A 23150-nucleotide genomic window follows, 5' to 3' on the forward strand; every position below is an offset into this window, starting at 1 on the left:
CATAAACAATATAAGGGAATTTTTATTTTAAATTATTGCACAATTATAGCATTCCAAGATTTAAAACGTAATTTTTTATCATTTTTTTAGCACAGGGGTGATTTATAAGGGTTGAAAAGTGTTATGAGATACAAATTCTTTCATAAGCAATGAGGGAATTTTTATTTTAAATAATTGCACCGTTAAAGCATTCCAAGCTTTTAAAAAGTAATTTTTTATCATTTTTGTCAATACAGGGGTGGTTTTTAGGGGTTGAAAGGAAAATATTCTTTTATTAGCTATAAGGTAACTTTTATTTTAAATAATGCACGATTTAATCATTCCAAATATTTTTTTTTCATTATTTTTGCATAGGGGTAGTTTTTAAGAGTTAAATAAAGGGTTGAAAAGATCAATTATATCATAAAACATGTTCGATAACATAGAACATTATTCAATCTTTGTGCTTGAACAAGATTTTTATCAATAAAATGCTTAAAACTTAATTTTTTCAATTTTTTTAACTTAGGGGTAGTTTTTACCCTTAAAAAACAAAAATTAGTTTAGTATCATTTTAAAGTGAATTTAATCCTTCATTCATTAATGTAATAATATACAGGGTGTACCTTTTGAAATTTTTGAATAAATTCAACTTCAACGTCACAATATTGGCACACATTTTTAAACACTGTATGAATTTTTGCAAATTTGAAATAAACTGGTTGAATTCCATTGCTTTTAAATTAACCATGCCAAATTTCATTAATAAATAAAGCAAAATGTCGGAGTTATTCTATTTTAAAAAATCACTTCCTCAATTCTTTTCGAAAATTAATAATAACTTGAAAACTATCACATTCCGGCACATAGTACCTTATATGAAAACAGTCTAGAATTTGCCGTATAATTAAAAAATGCATAAATATACATAGTGCTCCATTTAAAGTAACAGAGCTGATGATGACTTCCGGTATAACCGCAAGTGCGAGGAAGTTGACACTATTTTCATTGAATATATGTTTTTGATAAACCTCTGTATACAAATTTTCAGATTTCAATTCTGACTACTTTTCGAGATTTCGAGAAGGTAACTCCGCTCCAAAAAAGGCCAATCGTCCTACTGAAGTGCATGTACAAAATGAAGAAGATATAGATGCTGTTATTGATACATTTATAAGCCAACTCAATGAATTTTTATATCCAATTAAATAAAAAATTGTCTCAGTTCCATGAATTTGCGCAAAACATCCTCAGTGATATTTGAGAAAGTGTGATACTTATTTTTTTATTTCAATGTCAACACCGGAAACACGTGTATATTAAACTTTTTGCTTAAATCATTATCATGATCAAAACACAAACCACCCAGTATTTTTGCCAGTTATGCATTCACATCAGAAAGTGCTTTACAATTAACATTATAAAAATATTCACGAAAATGGATCGCCCTGTATCGTCGTCTAAATCCCAAATCACTTTTTAAATATATTTAAAAACGCCCATTATTATTTAATATTTACGCCTCGTAGGCACTTATTTAAAAATGTGATCAGGATTTTAAGAATACCTCTATATGTCATACATTATAAAAACCTACTCAAAAATTTATTCCGTGTCAGTAGCTTCTTAATATCGCTGTTGGTGCTTTTAAACTTCAACTAGTTTCGACTGACCCTCGCATGACCTCCTAGTCATAGGAGAGGAATTCGGATAGTAGATTTCTACTTTTGACAAACAGTTTAGTTTCATTCATGAATTGATTAGCAAATGAAAAATGAAAGGCAAAAATGTATAGGTAGTTGCAAAAGCGCAAAATTCGGATATAGGTGAATGACTTTTAGGTGTTTCCTAATTGCTTTAAATAAAATCAAAATATTTAGAAAATGTAGAAACAAATTTAAAAATGTTTTCAAATGTTTGACCTGATTTATTGATAAATTTTTCTATAGCAATTTGATATTTTTTACAGCTATAAAAAATTGTCAAGTCGAAAAAGTTTGAGATATGCTTGAAAAAATAATAAATTCTTCTAGGTACTTTTTTTTACTAATTTTTAATACCCTTCTTTTCCAATTTGCCTCCGAGCCCAACAAATATGATGCGTCGACTAATTTCGAGGGCTATACACAAGGAGAAATCTAGCAACTGCACAGTTTTGGCAGCTTTTTAGATTTTAAGGGTAGTTTTTATCATTAAAAAAAACTGGAGGATGTTGAAGTATTTGTCATGGCAGATTCTGTTTCTGGGGGTCTATATGCAAATGTGTCTGCGTTACTTTCGCAGAAACAACATTTCTATAACTTGTATTACATTTTATCATAAATGTTAGGCAAAAACTCACCATTGGCCAATATAGTGAACTTCCCATAAAGATGATTAATGCCTCGTCTTTGTCCATTCACCCTGTAAACAAGAAGGAATTGTAAATCAGCGGATATTACCCGAAATACTCCGTCAGTAACTTGATAACCAACGAATATGAATTGATCACATTATGTCTCTATTTTACTCAAAAATACCCAATAAATAAAGAAAAAAACTAACTTCAGACAGTATAAAAACACAAAGATTGTTGGTTTACGTTTATACTAAAAAAAATTCGAACATTTGGTTATACTCGTAGTAAATACATTTTAAAAATTTGTACTTTATAGGCTGCTAGTATCTAAGGATCAAAAATAAAAGTGATGAAAATTTGAGATGAGAAAAAAATGTTTAATCAATATAATAATTAATTATATTTGTCCTGAGACACATTGAACCATCAAATATGTAGATCAATGCCCCCTTTACCCTGTACGGATGGGTGTACCGCAAGATATAGTTCTGGGCCCGTTTTTAAGGTGTTTTAATTTTAGGGGGGGGGGGGTGACTTTCAATACATGTTTTCGATTTGAGTCCCTCCTAAGAGAATATTCGAATCTCAAAATGGCCGAAAAAATTAGCTTTTATTTTTTTTCGGGAAAACGGTTAAACTTAGAAATTTGAATTTTGGTACATGTTAACAACTAGTTGAATGATATCTTTTGGTAGTTTTTTTTCTGGTGTATGAATTTCAATTAAAGGAATTAGCGCCCCTTGATTTTATTTCTCTTAGAACTTTTTTCTACGTTACCTAATTCCAAAAGAAGAATATCTTTTAATACTACATTTCATTTAGATACTTTTTTCACTCTTCTCATTTTTTCGTTTACTTAATAGTTTACGAGCAATTTCAGGCAGTACTTAAATGTACCTGTCATTGAATGTGTGTCTTGAATGTTTTCTCAGTTCCTTCAGGAGACAAATTTTATGTATACCAACAATCGATTTTGCAGATGCTAATGAAATGACAAATTTAATAAATACAATGTTAGCGGCACAGAAAATATAGCTACGCAGTTATTTTGTCTCTGCTAGCGGTAAAACGAAGAAGGAAATGGATCGAGTTGTTCCTTGTATGAAATCGAGACCGCAAGAAACCAAATGAAGGTCGTTTTTTGACCTCATATTCGTGCATACTTGTCACTGGTTTGATGAGAATTATGCATTCATGCATCGACTGAATTCCATCTGGACTGTTAAATTAGGTTTAGGTATTGGAGTATTGGGGTACCATAATTCGAAAAATTTGGTATAAATTGAAAGCAAAAAGAAAAAATTTTATTTAAATTTTCGTCTCCAAAATATCCGATGAAACGTTGCACATACCTACCTAGTTGGTACACAATTACAATCTCCTTCGAGATCATAATTGATGTCTCCGGTCTTGACGATTTTGTAAAAAGTTACTTTGTAGAAAGTTACAAAGGGCAATCAAGTTTATTTGAATTATAATGATATGCCATAATACATTATAAATTTTAATTAGTAAGGGCCAATATGTTCAGCTTCAGTTCACAGTCACACAATCTATGCAGATTATGAATTAAAATGTATGAAATATATCCTTTTATTCACAATTTCATTGTCATCTGATTAGTCAACCAAGTTTTAGCTAATACTAAAATACTGGCTCTCTGTTATAAAACAATGCACCTATATGGAAAATAGTAATTTTTACCTTGTCTGCCGATATTCGTAGTCCTAGTTCCTCATTATTGCTTCCAGCAGTTCCAGCAGAACCATCAAATATAATAACTATAAAAACACTCACAAACTGCACCACAAAACACAAATAGGTGTAAAAGTCAATCCGCGATTCATGTATTTATTGGAAAATTATATATTTTTACCAAATCGAATGGTTTAACAAAATTTTATAAGCAACGCCAACAGAAACAATGGACTAATAATAATCGTAATAACCACAGCCATCGTAATAATCACAGCCTACTCATCCTATATTACTTTTTGCAGAAGTTTTTCCAAGACCTTCTGTCGTCCAAATCGTGTAAAAAGAGAATTCACGTTAGCTGGAATATTCCCAAGTACCTATTTATTCATAATGCAGACACTTTAATTATTTAAATTATTATTTGAAGATTAATTAAACCATTCTAATTAAATTTTCTGAATTAATGGTGCAAAAAGTATCAATGATTTTCCATGATGTATTTGCCTGTAAAATACAACTTCTGAGGTGAAAACGCGAGCAATCATGAAAGGTCTAAAAACTATAACATTTTTTAGGCAAATATTCCCATTGGTCACGTATTAAAGTACTGGGCGTTAACTGACGCATACTAGATTGGTATATGTCGTTTGAATTGAGCTTAACACATGTCTTCTGTGTTCTGTGATCTTTTCATTCCTAACAAACAATCCTAACCTCAATCTCAATATTATTTTAATAAGAATCGAAATGTAATATGTAAACAAATAAATAAATAAATATGGCTTTCGCATTAACAAGTAAATTATACCCTGCAAACCATAAAACGGTTTTTGTGTTAGACCACACTCCTTATTTTGGAATATCATGTGAAAATCCAATAGAATTTGAATTTTTGAAAAGTCGTGCCCCCGGTTTTATCCCTATGAACCCTATTTCTAAGTCTCTATGGACATCTAGTGTTGAATCTGCTATCGAATATTGTAGGATTGTATGGGACTTATTCCCTCAAGGAAAATTGGTAAGGACAATTATTTTAATTTAATAGTTAATTTTCTTATCACAAATCTGTTTGTAGGTTAGATTTATAGCTAGCGATACAGTGGCACATATTTTGAACACATGGAGCCCTACACAACAAAACTTGACACATGTAAATCTACAAATGTTTATAATTTAAATATAAAATGCTCCCACTGAACTGACTTTTTCACAGATAATGAATGGCATGTCGCTGATAGGGGTACCACCTCCCCCCCATCCACCCCCATCAATACGATCAGTAAGTACACCCTTAGATTACACCGTTTTACACGGTTTAAGAGCTGCGATAGAGGCTCTCAGCGAGGTAACGGATTTGCAACAAGAAAAAATAAAGAGCTCATTAGACGGGCAAAAAATTCTCAATAAATGCCGAGTGATTTGTATCACATCGGCAAGGGACAATGACAGTATGAAGAGGCTAGAGGATATTTTTTTAACCGTGTTGAAGCAACAAAACAAGGTAGCTGCAGTATCGGAGAGGTAAGTAATGTTTTTATACCTTATTTACTCGTGTTATCATAACTTGGGGTGATTGTTTTAGGTTACTTACAATTGACCATTGTCATTTGGTTATTATAAATACTTTTCCTATAAATATAGAGTCCGAGGTTAATAACCATCCACCGAAAAATGTAAGTTAACAGTTTGATCACGCACGATTCATGAAAGTAAAGAACACGTTGATTTATTTTAGTTAGCTCCCATCTTAACGACGGAAGTTCATTCCATCAAAGCTCCGCAAATCCCAAACAAATTGTCCTCGTTAATATTAGAACACTATGATTTAGCCAGTACCACCGTTACAGGCATTCCGATGAAGGAGGAACAGAACGCTTCCTCTTCTGCAAATTATGACGTAGAAATATTTCACGCGAGTTCGGCACACACCGCCATATTAAAAGGAAATGCTTCGGATTCTGCCGCTATTAGAACCATAAAAGAGGGCTTAGAATACGAAACGGTAAGTAATAACACATAAATAGATCTTATTCATATTCCATTATAGGCAATTCGATAAGTGTCGCCATCTAGAGTTTGGCATTGATGTAATGTTTCTTGTAATGCCCAATAGATGGTGCTGCAGCACAAAATGTTGCAGTTTTTTAATTTATCTTACTGAGGACAGAAATGCTGTTAGTTTTGAATTTTCCTGCATGCAAAAGTGAAATTTTCTTTTAGACAACCTTAAAATGGTGCACCCCAAGGGGAGTATCTGGTTCTGAGCTTCAGAACTGCACCTGCATGCACAGAATCACGCCAGTCGATGTAAACTCTAGGCCGTCTCTTTGCCTCATTAATTTCCTCCTGAACGGCAGATCGGTCATGTTGGAAATGCCGAGAAAGGCAGGCGGGAAGATAACAAGTCACTTACTAGCCGCCCATGGCGGAGAAATTTTTATACACACACTCTGTACAGCGAGGTAAGGAAGGATTACCAAAAGTGTCTTTATTTTCTGTTATTCCTGTTATTCTTATTATAGATCAGTGTTGGAAGACCCGCCGTCAATTTCTGAAGGCTGCGGCGGCAGAGTGACCGATTACCGCATTCCCGACTTTGGCGTGTTAATCAACCAGAACACATTATTTCCAATAAAGGTAAAAAGTAGCGACGAAGGACCCCAACCCATACAAAAAATGAAAACTAGGTTGAGTAGACTTACCAGATATTGGCCTTTAACGATTAGTTCAACGCTTATATTCAATTTGAAAAACGTAAGTATTACAGTGCCATCTATTGACAGCTCCATGAAGTACATCATATATTTGACATTGTATTGATTTGTTCTTGGTATTGTATTTTTTCCAGTACTTTGACCCTCTGCCGACACTCATAACAAAAGAAAAGATCTCCGACGAAGAGGTCTTCCAGTGCAAGAAGATCATATACAACTTAATCTCCCTAGAATCCAAGATGGAACCCTTGCACCCGTTGAACACCGGTCAGAGAATGAAAGGACAGAAAAGAGAGGAACAGTACAAGGCGATGTGGAACGAATTGGAGATGTTGGTGAAAAATAACTTGCACACCGACAATCACAGGAGCGTCTACACGTGTCTGTTGGAGTGCCACAAGTTTAATTTCGAAGAGGACAAGATTGCCGAGAAGGTCGAGTTGGACGAGGCACTGAATCAACTGGATAATATAGGTACGGATAAAATGAAATGTTTTTACTATGGTATTTATTAGGTTCGTAGAATACATCGTTATTCTTTGGTCTGATTGCAATAACTAACCTCATTTATGTGGAAGAAGGGGAGGTATATTATAAAGATTGTTATACAGGATGTCTGGAAAATATAAGCAAAAAAGTGTTATGAGGCTCATAAAATTAATGGTACGAGTTCCTATATCACTTTCATCAACTGAAATAGCCGCAGTTTTTTTATTTTGATTAACATTAAGAAATTTTTCAAAAAAGTTCTCTTGTTCTAAATCAATAACATTAGCCGTTTCCAAAAAAATAGAATGTTAATATTTTGAAAATGAAATTAAAATCTGCCAAATTATTCATCAAATTTTAAAATTGTTATAATTTACTGTGATTTCATCTGAAAACGGTGCAAAACATTTAATGTTTGTTTAGAATTATTTCAAATTGGAGAAATTACATGCTATTTTTAGATAGTCGCACTTTTTCCCCTTTAATTGAATTGAATGATATGAGGTGACACCAGAGGACATGTGTCTATGCAAGAAAAAGTAGCAGACAGACATGTGCATGCAAAAATACTCAAGTTCAAAAAGTGAAATTTATCTAAGAGAAACCACAAGACTGCTTAGAGGTTTAACAAGCCAGTTGTTTCGCTGCTTCTCTAAAAACAAGGTCTGTGCTTCCTCACTCGTATTGCATTGCTCAGAAATTATGCAATGGCACATAATGCTTATACAGGGTGTCCCGAAATTAATGCAACAAAATTTGGTCACAGATTCTTAAAACGAATTTAGAGGACCCATATTTTTTTATTTTTCCCAAGTGGCCCCCTCTTTTGCAGTTCCCTGAAATCCGCCCCTAAGAATAGTCTTTTTTTATATCTCAGAACCCTATCGTATGAGAATCATTAAATTTGGTACACAGGGGTTTTATGATGTGGAATCTGATAGAGCTACGCTTTTTGTCGGGAATCCCCTGAAAACAATTTTTCGTGGGTCCCCTTGTCTTTGAAACCAAAAAAATTTGGTTGCATATTTAAATTTCTTAAAAATTATTTAGTCCACTAGAAAGTCATTAAATTTAGAAACTTTTTTATCCCTTGATACTTTTTTCGTAAAACGCAATGTTTCGTCAAAATGTGATCGAATGCATATTGTGATTCGCCATTTTTTTCAAAAACATCGCGTTTTACGAATAAAATGTCAAGAGATAAAAAAGTTTCTAAATTCAATGGCTTTCTAACGGACCAATAATTTTTAAGAAGTACAAATATGCGGCCAAATCTTTTTGGTTCGGCAAAAATAAAAGTTCCCTAAAGAGTGACCGCAAAAAACCTGTGACTTTCACCCGTTTTTTCACAATTCGCAGAGAATTAAAAAAATACATAAAAATATGTTTTTGGTCGCAAATTACTTGTCGTAAAAAACTGAAATGAGCAGAATTTGATTACCAATTGATATAAAAATTATTAGCTATTATTAACTATTTTTTGGCATTTTTACAATTATTTCTGATATTCTCTATTTTTGGTGATGATTCCACCCCTGAGCGTGCTTAAGGGTGAATTTTCTAATTCAACAGGCTTATTTCAGTCATGAGAATAAATCTTTGTATCAAGAATCATTCGATGGAAAAATTCACATGCTAATAGTTTTTATATTTGTTGGTAATATTCAATTCTTCATTTTGGGCGCCTTTTCAACCCCTAAATAGGGGTGATTTTTGAAAATTTTTAAAAGACTAAAAGCTTTGCCCATTTTAATTTTTTACGATGAGTCATTTGAGACCAAAACCATATTTTTATCTATTTTCTTTAGTTCTCTGCGAATTATGAAAAGATAGGCGATTTTTGTGGTCACTCTTACATATTAAAACTAATAACATTTTTTCTTGGAAATGGTTAATGTTGTCTTTCGTAAGATTTTTTAATATTGTTCAATTTTCTGGAAAACTGCTAATAAAACAGTTATGAACAATTTTCAAGTTAATCAGAGTCTTTCGCCCTTTAGGGCTGTAGAATTTGGTAATTTTTTTTGCCTATTCAGCAATAAATTGTAGTTGTAATAATTTGTACGAGACGAGGAGTTTTATCATATTAAAAGCTGTTTTATATAATTTTTTCTTAATTAACACGATTATTGACTTGAAATTCTCTACTTTTTTTATTTCTTGTCATTTAAATCGCTGTTTTTAGGCCCTGGGAAGTCCGAAGAGCTGCCCCGGGCCTCGGTAATCCGTGCCACGACCGACTCTCCGATGTCCCCACCTCCGTTGGCCAGTATAGCCCCTCCCCTGTCGAGGACCATGAGCAGAAGCAGAGGTATATACAACACACAGCACAGAACGCTCCTAGAAATATTCACCGCTTCTCAAGATAAGGGGAAGTCCAGGCCGGATTTCGCAGGACGGCAAGGTGATAGTTTGGTGGCGAAGTTGTATCCTAACCTTAAGACCGAGGATAGGGGGCCGAGAGAAGGAATGGAGGTGGAGTAATCGTGTGTAGGATAGGGAGTAAGAGGATGATGTATATATTTTTATTTGTTACAGTCTCTTTCGTTAAGGATAAAGTATATTAGTTTCTAATTGTTTTTTTTTAATTTAAAAGCGAATAATAGTTATGCAAACCTCTATTACACAACTTTGCTTTGGAGTATTTTTTAAGGCTATAAAAATGCGGGTGAAATATTGAAAAAAATGTTTAAAATGAACAGAATTTAAAATAAGAAAATAAATTTTTTCTTCCCAAACGAAAACATGTTTTAACCTAATTTTAGGAGAAAAAAAAATTCTAAAAAAAGAATAGTCAGTACATTTTTAAACTGGATTTACAACAAAATTCTTGCTATAAAGTTTGGCATAACCTAGCTAGGAATCTTTGACCTGCCCGTGTTGTTCTCGGGCTAGGCTCTGTGGGAGCGGATTCGAATCAGAATACCGCGATTAAACTGTTATTCTGGAGTACAAAAGCGGTATTGTATACTGCTGTAGTCAACGTTCTTATTGATAGTAATTCTAGTGATGCAGACGAGTTTCGAAATATTTACCAACTTCATCAGTTTTAATATCTAAGAGGTTATGAAAACAAAATGAATTGTCTACAAACCATTCGACAATTGATGCGTTTCAAATGAAAGTGATGACAAATGTTTATACGGGCTAGGAGACGGTCGTAAATTGTTCCTTGTGGTAAGCTTCTGCAAATATCATACGCATAGGCAGATCATTAATTTGTTAAATCGTGATTTCTTCGAAAACATTTTGTCTCCTAGATTTCCTGATTGCGCCTTTTTTTTAGACATCGATTTCTTCAAACAATTTGTCTCCCAGATTTCCTGCATAACTTTTTTTTTAAGGCATCAATTATACAAATGGATCTTGTCTCCGGGTCTATCATGAAATAGATCTGATAACCTTAATCAAGCATTGAAGAATTTTTTATTATCGATTTCTCAGAAAAAAAAGGGAATGTTTTCAATGTCAAATTTTGTGTGCAATATACAGAGTGCGTAAAAAGGGCAAATAGGGGATTCCTAGAATATGAATCTATAGTAGGATCATATTCGATGCAAAGTCATCATTGCCTGTCAAGAGATCCAGTGCAATACGGTTTTAAGGGGTTTAGGAATTGAATTTCTTTATGCATTATGAAGGGATGAAGGGATCAGTTCACGTCTGGCACCCCTGTTCCTACAGAAATTCCTTTATTCTCATAAACTATTTATTTTAAATGCAATTCATTATAAATCCAATTTGTTTTTTAAATTCCACATATGCACTCTGTACGCGCCACTGTGGTTTACTTGTTTTTTGAAGTCGGTCTCTGATTTACGACCAAGCTCGTCAGGTTAGTATTTGACATATAACTGACCACTTCATACACTCGATGCACCTGGACGACTACAGCTAGTACCAGAACACAGTGCTTATGATGCGGTATTTCAGATTTTACATTCAATTTCTTTTTAAATTTTAAATCGTTCATCTTACGCCTCCTAAAAGTGATGACACGATTTTCCTTTGATAAAAGACCGATAATTTTTTGCTCTACTTTGCATCAAATACGATCCTACTTTATATAAGTTATTTTTTTATTAGGATTCTTCAAGTAGATAATTTTTTTTTATCTAATACAAGTATTTTCGTTGTAAAAATGGTATTAGATAATGCACTGTTTCATTAGAACTTATAAAATATATAAAAGCAAACCAGCCATCACGTTAAGTGCAGGAAGCGTAAACATAGTTTGCCACCATCAACACAGAGGGAACATTTGCAAATTGATGCTGCAGTGAAAAAATTACAAAAAATATGTTCCTTGCTCATTTACCATTATCAGAAAATTGATGTTTGTTGATTGAGAAATTCCTCAGAAAATCTTGAATTTTTACTATCAACAGCGAAACAAGATTTGAAAAATATGCTTGAAATTTATAGAAAATGACACCAGTGACAACATATGATCGACTGTTATTTACCATAATGGAAAGTGTTCTGTTCAACCGATAGTATTGATGTCTTTACGAAGTGAAATTGTTACATTGTTAAATTTGAGTTTGTCTTTAAATCCCTGCTATTTTTTCAAATTTTTGTTATATCCATTTTTCTCAACATCACACAGTGGGAAATATTGGAAAAAATTCGAGCCATGTGTCAAAACGAATCAAATAGTACTGATTTTTTTTTATTCTTTCAGAAATTACCTGTACTATAAAGTTTCGGTGAGGTAATTCGAATATATCCCTAGAATTTTTTCAAAATGGCCGAGTAATCTCTAGCCTCAAACTCGATCATACGAAATTTGACATATTCGGTATCTAAAAATGAAAAAAAGGAAAATTGTGTACTAATGGCTGCCAAACAAAAAAAAAATCGGAAACATTAAACACATTCCTAAATCATGAATCTAGACCCAAAACATAACCTCAAATGTTGGTTGCACACTCAGAAAGTACCATTTTTATGGATTTGTACTCACAGGTTTAGAAAAAACTGAGTATGTTCGTTTTAGGTTGATTTATAAATTTGAGGTTATGTTTTGAGTCTTCATGATTTAGGAATATGTTTAATATTCATGATTTTTTTTGTTTGGCAGCCTTTAGTATATAATTTTCCTTTCTTTTTTTTTTCATTTTTAGATACTGAATATGTCAAACTTCGTATGATCGAGTATGAGGCTCGAGATTACTCGGCCATTTTGAAAATATTAAATTATCTCACCGGAACATTATAGTACAGTATGTATTTCCAAAAGAATAAAAGAAAATTAGTACCATTTGATTAGTTTTGAGGCATGGCTCGAATTTTTTCCAATATTTCCCACTGTGCGTCACATAGAAACTACACATTTTAAATAAGAAAATTTTTGTATTTTGAAACAGATCGAATTTCACGGGAAGCTAAGCTGTACACCCTTTTGGAAGTTGCGCCACAACCTTGCTGTGACTCTTTACCACGGCTCTGCCATTTTGACGATGAATGGATTCAAAAAATTTTTTTACACTTGAATATCCTGTTAAAGAACACCTACAGTCCAATGAATGTAGTGACTATTTCTTACAATTAGTTTAAAAAATTCCTCAAAATTGACTCGTTTTCCTCCGTCTAACTGTATATGTCCCCTTAAAACACATCTGTTTCATCGGCTGGTGATTAGCGTATTTTTTCACAAAATTCTATTCAACCAATCAGCATACATTATCTCGAGTGAAGGCATAACGGTTTGTTGCCGTTCATTGTAAACGAATCATTAATATTGGTGACGCCAAGATGTAAGGATTTTTCGTAACCAATACATCGTGCAATGTTGTGTTGCCTAAGCTCGCTGGTCACGTGACTTGTAAACATTTATGAAAAAAAGCTCTGTAGATAAATACACAACTATAAAATACTATCATCGCATTTGAAAGCTTTGTCACAGTTTTAGTTCTTGTAGCGCAGAAGTTTATTTACTTTATTATAGATTATTATTGTTTTAATAAACGGTGTGATAAAAAAGAAGGTATTTAAAAAATGCCACAAATATTTAAAAAAACATGCGATATTCTGAAAAATGTAATTAATCCAACAGCAAAATGATTTGAAAACTTACCGAAAATTTTCACATAAAAGCTTTCCCGTTAAGAACCAGTATGCTAATTTTTTTGGGATGCAAAATTAACTAATTTTTTTTTATGAATATTCGCTGTCTAGGTATACTGTAGAGAATTTTTTTTTGTCCAAGTAACCCTACCATCATTTAAAACACCAGTGTCTTAAATTTCATTGATAATCCAGAATATTTTCTGAAGATCCGAAACTCCACAATTATTCAATCCGGCAATTTTAAGCATGTCAAATTTTAAAAATTATAGGCCTATAAGCTATATTATTTACAATATTTACCAATTATAATCAGCTGTGTCAGTACCTGGCAAATTTTTTATAGTCAGTTTAATATAATGGTTTTAGCTGAACCGAGACGTTTGAACTACTCCATCGGATTTTCAACATCTTGCTAAAATTTTTGCATTATAAACTAATGAAACTTGGGATAATTGACTTTTAACTGAAACTGGTCGAATTTTTATCAGAAAAATTGATTTTCCAAAAAAAAAACAAAAAAAAATCGCAAACCAAGCTCTGTTTCTGAAAAAACTGTCAGATCGGAATAAAAAAACTCAATAAAAAAAAACATAGCTTTGAAAAAGCAATATTCACTGGAAAATCTTAAAGGCTTTCAACTTACCTTAAAAATCTTCCTTGGTCTAAATGCTTTTAAAACACGTCCTTTTGCTGCGATAATGTTAAATAACACTTCAAATTTACGTCTTCGTCCAATTTATTTCAAAATTAATTTTCGAAGGAACGTTTTCAAATTAAAACATTACAGAACCGCCTTACCTGTAACCAATAACATTTCTAAATACCTTGGGTTGTGGGGGTGTGCAAAGAATGACGCAACCTGCCGTGAAATATTTATATTTATGAAAATATCCTACAAAAACCTCAAAACTCATCTACAAATGATATTTTTTACAGTTACATAATATTCCGGATGGTGGACGTCCGCGGAGGCCAGTTAAGAAGCGTGAGGAGAGGGGGGGCATAAAAATGAGAAAATACCTATGTACGTCTCCGGGGACGTCCAGAATCCCCTATTAAAAAATAACACCTCACTATATATATTTATATATTATAATTTAAATTAACAGCTATGTATTTTTTTTGTAAAAGTGTATACGTCTACATTATTTGATAAAAGGCATTCAGTTATTTGTTGTCTCTATATATATTTTATATAAATATTTATATTAAAAATGGAGCTTTGCTATGTTAATCGAAATTACAAAATCGTTAAATATTTTTGTACTCGTTTACTTTTTCACGATTTTATAAAAACGAACACCGAACAATTACATTTGAAGTTGGACGAGGAACGGAACAACTAAAATGTGCTACACCAAATTAAAAGAGTCTACCTTACTTTACTTATTTACAAAAATACAGAAAAACTTCAAATGCAAAAATTCCTGCTTTTCCTATATCTGTTCGCGAGGAACAACGAAACTCAAAAAAAAAATTATAAGACAAACGAAAAACTGGAATGTACCGCGCTTAATACGAAATGAATGCCTAAAGTAAAGGAATACATAAAACAATGCAATAAATTACTTAAACTACCCTAAAAATGGTAATAAATGTTATGATATAGGACAGTATCAAAAAGTATCATATTGACTAAATTATAAATAAAACAACAAAAAAAAAACAAATAAGACGAAACAGCGAATTTTTACATTACTTTGCCACAGTGAAAAAATAGAACAATGGACTCGGTCGCTTGATAAATAAGCATTTGTTTCGAAATATCCCGGGGAGGAAACGCCCTGCTGCTACTGACAAGTAAATTTATACTAAACCTAAGTATCTTCAGTCATATTGTAACAGTGACGGCCTGGACAAGAATTAAAAAAAAAGTGTATCCCTAAAACCAAACACGACACTTCAGTGACGTTATGTTACCATTCCTTAAGGGGATGTGGGTGAGGGTCCTATCATTAATAAAGTAACAGCCGTTGAAGGTACCGGAGCACCATTTGTGTTCGAAACGACGGGCCGAAACGTGCCCGACCCGCCCGTTTTCTGTGAACGATGAACCGGATAAAAAATACCTATTTATCAAAGTTCAATGAAGCGGACTTAGTTCAGTTTTTAGACGCTAATGTACAAAAAAAATAATGTTCAGGGTAGGTCGATTTCGATACTTTTAGGGGAGTTTCCCAAAAAGTAGGTCAAATGTCTCAGGCTCAATTTCTGAGTGAAAATCGTATATTGATAATTTTTGTCAGTTTTCAGTAATGTCAAATTGTTTTATTTGCTTAAATTTTAGATTTTTGTAGAATTTTTATTTTTATTTAGTCCGTGTAGTAATGAATAAAAAAATCTTTCCACAAAAATTGTCATCAGGAAAATAGAATCAAACAAAAAACGGTTTTCACCACTCAATTTTCCTTTCAAATCAAGCCTGGGACATTTGAACTACTTTTTGTTCGTCTCTTCTGGAAATTCGAGAAGCCCCAAAAGTGCCCGAAAGGGCCCACCGTGTCTCAAGACGTTTCAAAAAAATGGAGAAATCCCAACATAAAACCTACGAATTTCCTTTAAGTCACCGAAAGAGCCGAAATGCCACCTTCGTCTGAACTCGAACGTCCGTCAAATCCCCACTAATCCATTTATCTAAACACCCTGCAGAACAGGAGCAGTAAAACGATGGGTCTTCCAGAACACTCACAATTTAAATAATGCTAATATAGTGTATGTGTGTAAATCCTAACCTTAAAATAAGTAAAAAAAAATTATAGGTAATTACGTATTTGTCACTTATCGCCTAGGTCCTCCCGTATCTTTTTGCTAGACGGCTGGATGGCGTCGTCTTCCAGGGGTCGTTTGTTGTAGTCGCCCAAGCTGTTGGAGTCCTCGGACACGATGGAGTCCTTGGTGGATTCAGACACGACGCTGTCGTTTGTCTCCTCGTTTTGGTCTATGGATGGGGGACTGTTGTCCGTGAAGGACGTGGTGGTGTCCTCGTCGATTATGGTCTTGCCGTTGATCGGCCCCTGGTTGCTTTCATCCGACGTGGTGGGGTCTAGTGAGTCGCCGTTCTGGTGAACAACGGTCGGCGGGATGGAATTTCCGTTTTCTAGGAGCGTGCCTGCAAAAATACCTGCAATATAAAAAAAAAACTTTAGTATGCGCAATCGAATTTTGAGATCGGAAAATTGTAAGTTTAAATTACCAAAAATTTAAAAAAGTTTTCAGGTTTGCATCGACTAGATCAAGATTTAGACGAATTATTTCACATTGATGACTAAATGACCAGTCAGTCATTTAATTAAATCTTACCGGAGAACATGACTAGTCACTTTTGTTTATTTATCGGTCAATTTTAATCTTCAAAAATTATATTTCTTTGAATGTGTTTAATTATTTATTCTCAGGAATATTTTCCAAAAACTTCAATATTGGACGCTCTAGAAACTTTTCAGTTTTTGTTGTAAAAGTCACAAAATTCTTAAGGGCCCCACTTCGTTCAATTCGCGTCTCGGTGCTGACTGAGTGTAACAAAATTCTTTCTCGGTTTGGCTTTTTTTCTTCTGTGCATTTTTTTAAACAATGGTACACGTTTATAAAAACAATAAACTTGTAGACATACTTTCAGTTTACAGGGAATAATGACGAAGTGCAATCGCAGCATCTCGTTTATAAATATAAAGATTTCCATGAAGAAATCATTGACCAGCAGAATTGCTAAAATAAAACGAATTTACAAGAATTTTGAAAATTTTTGAAACAAGTAAGAACAAAACAAAGTAACCACATCTTGCGAATCATCTGTATTATAATTTTCCAGAGGTTTAATTATTTATTCTCAGGAATATTTTTCAAAAACTTCAATATTGGACGCTCTAGAAACTTTTCAGTTATTGTTGTAAAAGTCAGAAAATTCTTAAGGGCCCCACTTCGTTCAATTCGCGCGAATCGAGCCACACGAATCTGCATGAACCTGCCAGGCACGCAGTGTGTGCAGAAAAACACAGTTCGGTTTCACCATCGTGCAAAATTTGTTTCGGTTAGATACGTTACCTTTCTTGGTTGGTGCGATTTGGTCCATACGGTCCTGTTCGCACGAATGGAACGAAGTCTGGCGCCCTTCAGAGCTATTTTCAAAGTTGAGTTATTTTTTTAACAAGATGTAGACATAAGTAATTGTACCAAAAATAATCAACATAATTAAAGCAAAACCTGTCTCGGTGCTGACTGAGTGTAACAAAATTCTTTCTCGGTTTCTTTTTTCTTCTGTGCATTTTTTAAACAATCGTACACGTTTGTAAAAACAATAAATTTGTAGACATGCTTTAAGTTTACGGGGAATAATGACGAAGTGCAATCGCAGCATCTCATTTATAAATATAAAGACTTCCACGAAGAAATCATTGACCACTGTTAATTGACATGTAGGAAAGTTTATATTATCTGAAATGTGGGAAACTGAGCTGGGAATTTTAAAAAAATGTCGAAAACGACACAGCAGAGCGCACTAGAAGGTTTTTATAATTTTTCCCTTTGGATCATTTGAGAAACTTACGTTTGTCGCGTCTGAAAAGTGATTAACGTCGAGGAACTTGGATAGCGAATAGACAGCACCTATGAAGTTTATGGACAAAGAGATTTTACTTTCATGTGTAGCAAATGAGTCAATATTAATAAAAATACACATACGACAGTGAAATTGCTAAATAATACCATCTTTCAATAAAACATCCTGTATGTTCTACCATCGCCCTTAAAGACCAAAATGTAAAAATAGCTGCTATAGGAAGATCTTCCTATTTCCGCATTTTATTAACTTTGATAACATCTTGTAGAATAGTTCTGGATTGTTCCGTTAGGAGTATAAACATAGATCCTTAATATGTCGAATTGTGAGTTACCCATAAAGAATAATGTTATGAACTGTTCGGATGGTTCGTTAGCGATCATAGAAAATTCTTTGTTAATTGGCATACAGTGATTAATAAATAATGGCGTTAATTAGTTTGGATCGTAAGCATGTGTTTTTATTTAGTCTATAATTTAATCATGGGCTAAATCGTAATTTTTGTGTAAATGTTACCGGACATTGAATTGTCCGTTGGATTACTGACATTTGAATAATTGAATAAATAATTATTAATTGGTGGCGTACAAGGAAAGTTTTAACTGCAGAACCCAGGCTTGTACCGCAAGAATATTGACGAACTATGCCCTAGTCAATTTTTGAGTGAAAATCGTATATTGATAATTTCGGTCATTTTTCAGTTATGTTAAATTGTTTTATTTGCTTAAATTTTGGATTTTTGTAGAAACTAACGAATAAAAAAAAATTTCTCCAAAAATTGTCATCAGAAAAATAGAATCAAACAAAGAGCGGTTTTTGCCACTCAATTTTCCTTTCAAATCGAGCCTGGGACGTTTGAACTACTTTTTGTTCATCTCTTCTGGAAATTCGAGAAGCCCCAAAAGTGTCCAAATGGGTCCACCGTGTCTCAAGACGTTTCAAAATATGGAAAAATTCCAACATAAAACCTACGAATTTCCTTTAAGTCACCGAAAGAGCCGAAATGCCACCTTCGTCTAAACTCGAACGTCCATCAAATCCCGAACTAATCCATTTTTCTAAATACTCTGCAGAACAGGAGCAGTAAAACGATGGGTCTTCCCGAACACTCACAATTTAAATAATGCTAATATAGTGTACGTGTGTAAATCCTAACCTTAAAATAAGTAAAAAAAACTATGCCGGAAAACGGAAATTTTTTTCTGATGAACCGATCGAGTTGCGGTTTTCGGCACTGTCTTCGGAAAAATATCAGGAAAAAAGTCTATCTATTACACTTTGGGGCTGGATGGAAACTGCATTGTGGGTGCATAAAGTGCATCTTGGAGTGCATCAATTTTTCCGAATTTTCTAAAAATGGTAAAAATTGACTAAAAGTTGTAGAAATTTGTGTGCACGGGTTTTCGGGGTCGGAGATTCCGAATTTGACCCTGAAAAGGGAGGGCCTTCTGTAAAACATCGAATAGCTATCCCCATTCGGGGGGGTTTTGGGGTCGGGGATTTCGATTCTGACATTGAACCCGATGCCCTGGGGTTATCACAATCACAGGAATTTCCTAACCTCAAAAAATAGGCCAAAAATAGCAAAAATTCACGAAAAAGTGCTAAGAAAAATATATTTTTTTTCTATAATCAAATGTTCATTTATATGGTTAACACCCCGTCAAACGTGAATCCACGGTCAGAATTGATTGTTCTTTTTCTAACCTAAAAACGGGTTAATTAAGGTCAGACATCACGAATTTTCAAAAAAATAACAGATTCGCGCCAAATTTGGTTTACGGGAGTTTTCGAGGTCACTGATCACGGATCCGAGGCCAATTATGCAAAATTCAAGACGGCGGATCCAAGATGGCCGACCAAATTTTCAAAAAATAACGCGATTCGTTGTTTTCGATAAATTGTCAAAGAAATCACATTTCATTACATTAGAACTTAGACCTTTCGGAAATACAATCGAAATAAAATATCCAGTAAATAATTTCACTTGTACTTACTAGAGAGCAATTCTGGTTTGTGTTCGGAGACGACGTAGTGCGTCCACAGGGCCAGCTCGACCTTGTGCGGGGACCAGAAAGCAGCATCTGGCCTCTTGCACTCGCTCGCCGCCTTGTTCAGCCTCTCGGCCACCGAGTTGATGTGGTTGGCGAACTTCAGGTACTCCTTTGTGGTGTAGTCGATGCCCTCGATGTCCGGGATCGCCATCAGGCACTCGTCCGCCATGAACGGGGCGCTCTCCGGACAAGCGGCAGCCAGAAGAGCTGAAAATCGGTTCCTCGGTATTACAGAAACTTACACGGCGCTGCCAGTTCAAAAAAATCAGTAATACTGTCAGCGTTAGCCATTTAGATTTCGAAAAAATTTAGTACCGAGGAAATTTTTTCTTGTTTTCATATATTTTAACGGTTATTCGTTGTTACTTACCGGAAGCCATTGTCGTTCCGACTCCTTTCAGGTTCGACAGGGCTGTGATGGCTTGCTCCAGATTCGGCAGTTTCCTGAACGCTTTTTTTGTCTCCGCCATGACGGCCCTGGGAGTATTAACTTTAACGAGATAGGAGAGCTGGGGGTAGAATTTGCCCCTTATCTGTTTCCATTTCATGCACTGGACCAGTTCCTCGTGGATCATGTGGGCATCTTTGCCCCTGCTCTTGATCTTCTTTGGCAGTTCATTCTGGTACCTGTAAGACGACGAAAAAAATTTAGGGAAACGATATCAACATAAAGAAAAACATTTTTTTTACTTATGAAGAAATTTTTTTGCAAATGCAGAAATTCATTTAAAAAAATATATTTATAGGTTGGTTACAATTTTTTTATCGAACTTTAAAAACAGTAAATTATCAAAAAATATTGCTAGTTTCATATACGGGGTGTTACTTTTAATGGAGGTCAGTTTATTAAGAGTAACAGTATGTGATCTCGAGTTCATTTGTTGATTTGAAATTATTTTCTTTTTAATTGCGCTTAAACTTGTCTACGGTAATCAGTATTGCCCGTTTTTTACCTTTTTAAAATCAACTACAGTGAGGCAGAGAGCGAAATGGCAATGGAAAATAATTTTGTATTTTGCTTTTATGTGACTGCAACATGCTATTTTAAAATCAACATATTTTATTTGATATCAATGGACCGGTCAAAGTCCTTCAGTGGACAAATATTTCGTTGGTCAGCCCAATCAGTTGATTGGGAATATTGGGCAGGTTTTAAATACAGTTACTAAAGGCCGTTCGGCAAATTGTTTGACTAAAGAAGTTTCATCGAACTAGTCCGACCATTCGCTGAACAATTTTTTAGTATTTTTAAAAAAAATTATATTTTTGCATAATATATAGATACAGATAGGCATATCTAAAACGAATATACATATTCAAAATAATTATTTTTGCTGTTTTATAAAATTTGTATAACAAAAAATTAATAAAAAGTATTTGTTGCTATTTTTTGAAAACACTGTGTTTGGTTTATGAATCACAGTGTCAATGACCCTGATACTGATCTAGTTTAGGTGAATTACATAATATCTATCCACCTGATATAATACGACAATTTTAATTCAGCGAAACAAGAATAGCCGAATATGTCACTGCTTCATTCTGTTACACCTATTTTAGTTTTCAGTTTATCAGGCTTTTGTAATACAATAGACAATTTCTGACCTGAAGTAATAATTTTCACTGGTATTGGAACATAATTTGTATAATGCAGTGATGTGTCTTATTAAGTTTAAATTTACATTAAAATTTAAATTATTATTTAGTGAAGAGTCTTGGTTAGAGTAAGTAAAAAATAATGTTATAAATTTATTCAGTGTAAAGTGTGTTTGTCTTTACTGTTAAATCTCATCAAGGAAGTCTGTTCAGCCGAGGGGTATGAAAATTACGAAATAAAAAAAAACAGTTTTCAAGGCAGAATCGAGAAAACAATTTTATGTGCCTCTAAAAGACAAAGATAGCCTTTGAATAAATATTACCCGTTCAATATAATAGTCTTTCCGATCTTAATTGACCATACCCATACACAGGTCTAGTCGCCCAGTTGAAGAATGAGCCCGCGGGCAAACGCGGCACAAACACAGCCGCACTAGGCCACCTGACCATAAAGTCGGTTGTCAACAAATGGCCTAGCAGTGTAGTGCAGCAATGCGGAATTTGGTGTGATTCAGGTAAATTTTAATTTATTATCGGTACCTTCTATTAATCATTCATATTTGCAAAAGGGAGAAATAAGGGGGATATTTTGTTTACTAATATTATGGCATTTTGGAAACCTTTTGAAACGGAACAAAATGAGATTTACCATTAATATAAGAAAATTGTTTGAGGACATAAATAATTAAAATGTGTTGTTGGTCAAATGAACATATAATAGAAATTTTCTACACATTATATACAAATTATTATAATTTTTTACCTTTAGCAGAAAACTTTTTTAGGGACGCCTATGAAACTCATAAAATTTTATTGCTAGACGTTTTTATATTATTTAAAAAAAACTATTTTTTTCTCTTCAGAAGCAAGCAAGAAATTCCATTATTCCAATATTGCAGTTTTTTGTGGTAAAAACGACGTTTCCAAATGCATCTTTAGCATTTTAGTTTTATCAGTGCCGTAGAAAATGGGGGTGGAGGGTGCCCCTGTTTAAAGAAATTGTTATACCACAAATAGAAAAATTAGCTTCACTTTTTTACGCACTTATTTTTACACTTTACACCAAAAAGTAGGGTCTCGAGCTTTTGCGATTCCGAATAAACATGTTTAGTAAAAATGTTTTACCGTTACCTAATAATTCGTAATTTAATAATTAATAATTTTGCAAGTATATAGCTGTTCCATATTGAACTGGTGCAATTTAGATTCAATATTTGTTTATCAAAGAATGTATTAAATTCGAAGAGCAATACAGAAATGCAATAATATAGAGGTATTCCTTTTGAAAAAATGTAAAGTCGAGAATAAGTGGTATAACAGAAAATAATTTTATAATGCATTTGATGACAATTTTTCTTATTATTATCACTATTCAATCTATAGAGGATTATATCTTAAGTGAGGCACTTCAAAAATTACATTTAAATGCAGTTATTAGGAAATATTTTTGATATCTTTAATTGAGAAATAGATTTAAGAGAATTTAATGTAAAATGCAACAGATTTTGAAAGAATTATCATTTTTCTATTTTGTCAGTGACGTACCAATTTTATTTAAAAGCCTCCGCCACCCATGTTTTTACTGCACTAATAATACGGAAAATTTAAAATACATTCTAAAAATGCGTCTTAAAATTTCAATGATAGAACATCGT

At 33.6% G+C, this 23150-nt stretch overlaps 2 protein-coding genes across 2 annotated transcripts in view; one reads left to right on the top strand and one right to left on the bottom strand.

Annotated features, from left to right (window-relative positions):
• The first annotated feature begins 4768 nt into the window (after nt 1-4768).
• Nucleotides 4769-9792, top strand: LOC108903927 (protein asunder). The gene is made up of 9 exons (XM_018706274.1): nt 4769-5033; nt 5091-5165; nt 5229-5536; nt 5598-5688; nt 5751-6017; nt 6236-6477; nt 6538-6769; nt 6864-7203; nt 9404-9792. The coding sequence occupies exons 1-9, from the start codon at nt 4794-4796 to the stop codon at nt 9700-9702; spliced, it is 2094 nt and encodes a 697-aa protein (XP_018561790.1). The 5' UTR covers nt 4769-4793; the 3' UTR covers nt 9703-9792.
• Nucleotides 9793-14150: 4358 nt separating this feature from the next.
• LOC108903947 overlaps nt 14151-23150 on the bottom strand; it is a 97143-nt gene continuing 88143 nt past the window's right edge. The window contains exons 3-5 of the mRNA XM_018706299.1: nt 20270-20526; nt 19843-20106; nt 14151-16411 (exon numbers count right to left, since the gene is read on the bottom strand). Coding sequence (XP_018561815.1) covers nt 16065-16411; nt 19843-20106; nt 20270-20526 — 868 coding nt within the window. The 3' untranslated portion in view covers nt 14151-16064. The remainder of the gene's footprint in view (nt 16412-19842; nt 20107-20269; nt 20527-23150) is intronic.

Source organism: Anoplophora glabripennis, unplaced genomic scaffold (genome assembly GCF_000390285.2).
Source record: "Anoplophora glabripennis isolate ALB-LARVAE unplaced genomic scaffold, Agla_2.0 scaffold111, whole genome shotgun sequence".
NCBI classification, from domain to species: domain Eukaryota; kingdom Metazoa; phylum Arthropoda; class Insecta; order Coleoptera; family Cerambycidae; genus Anoplophora; species Anoplophora glabripennis.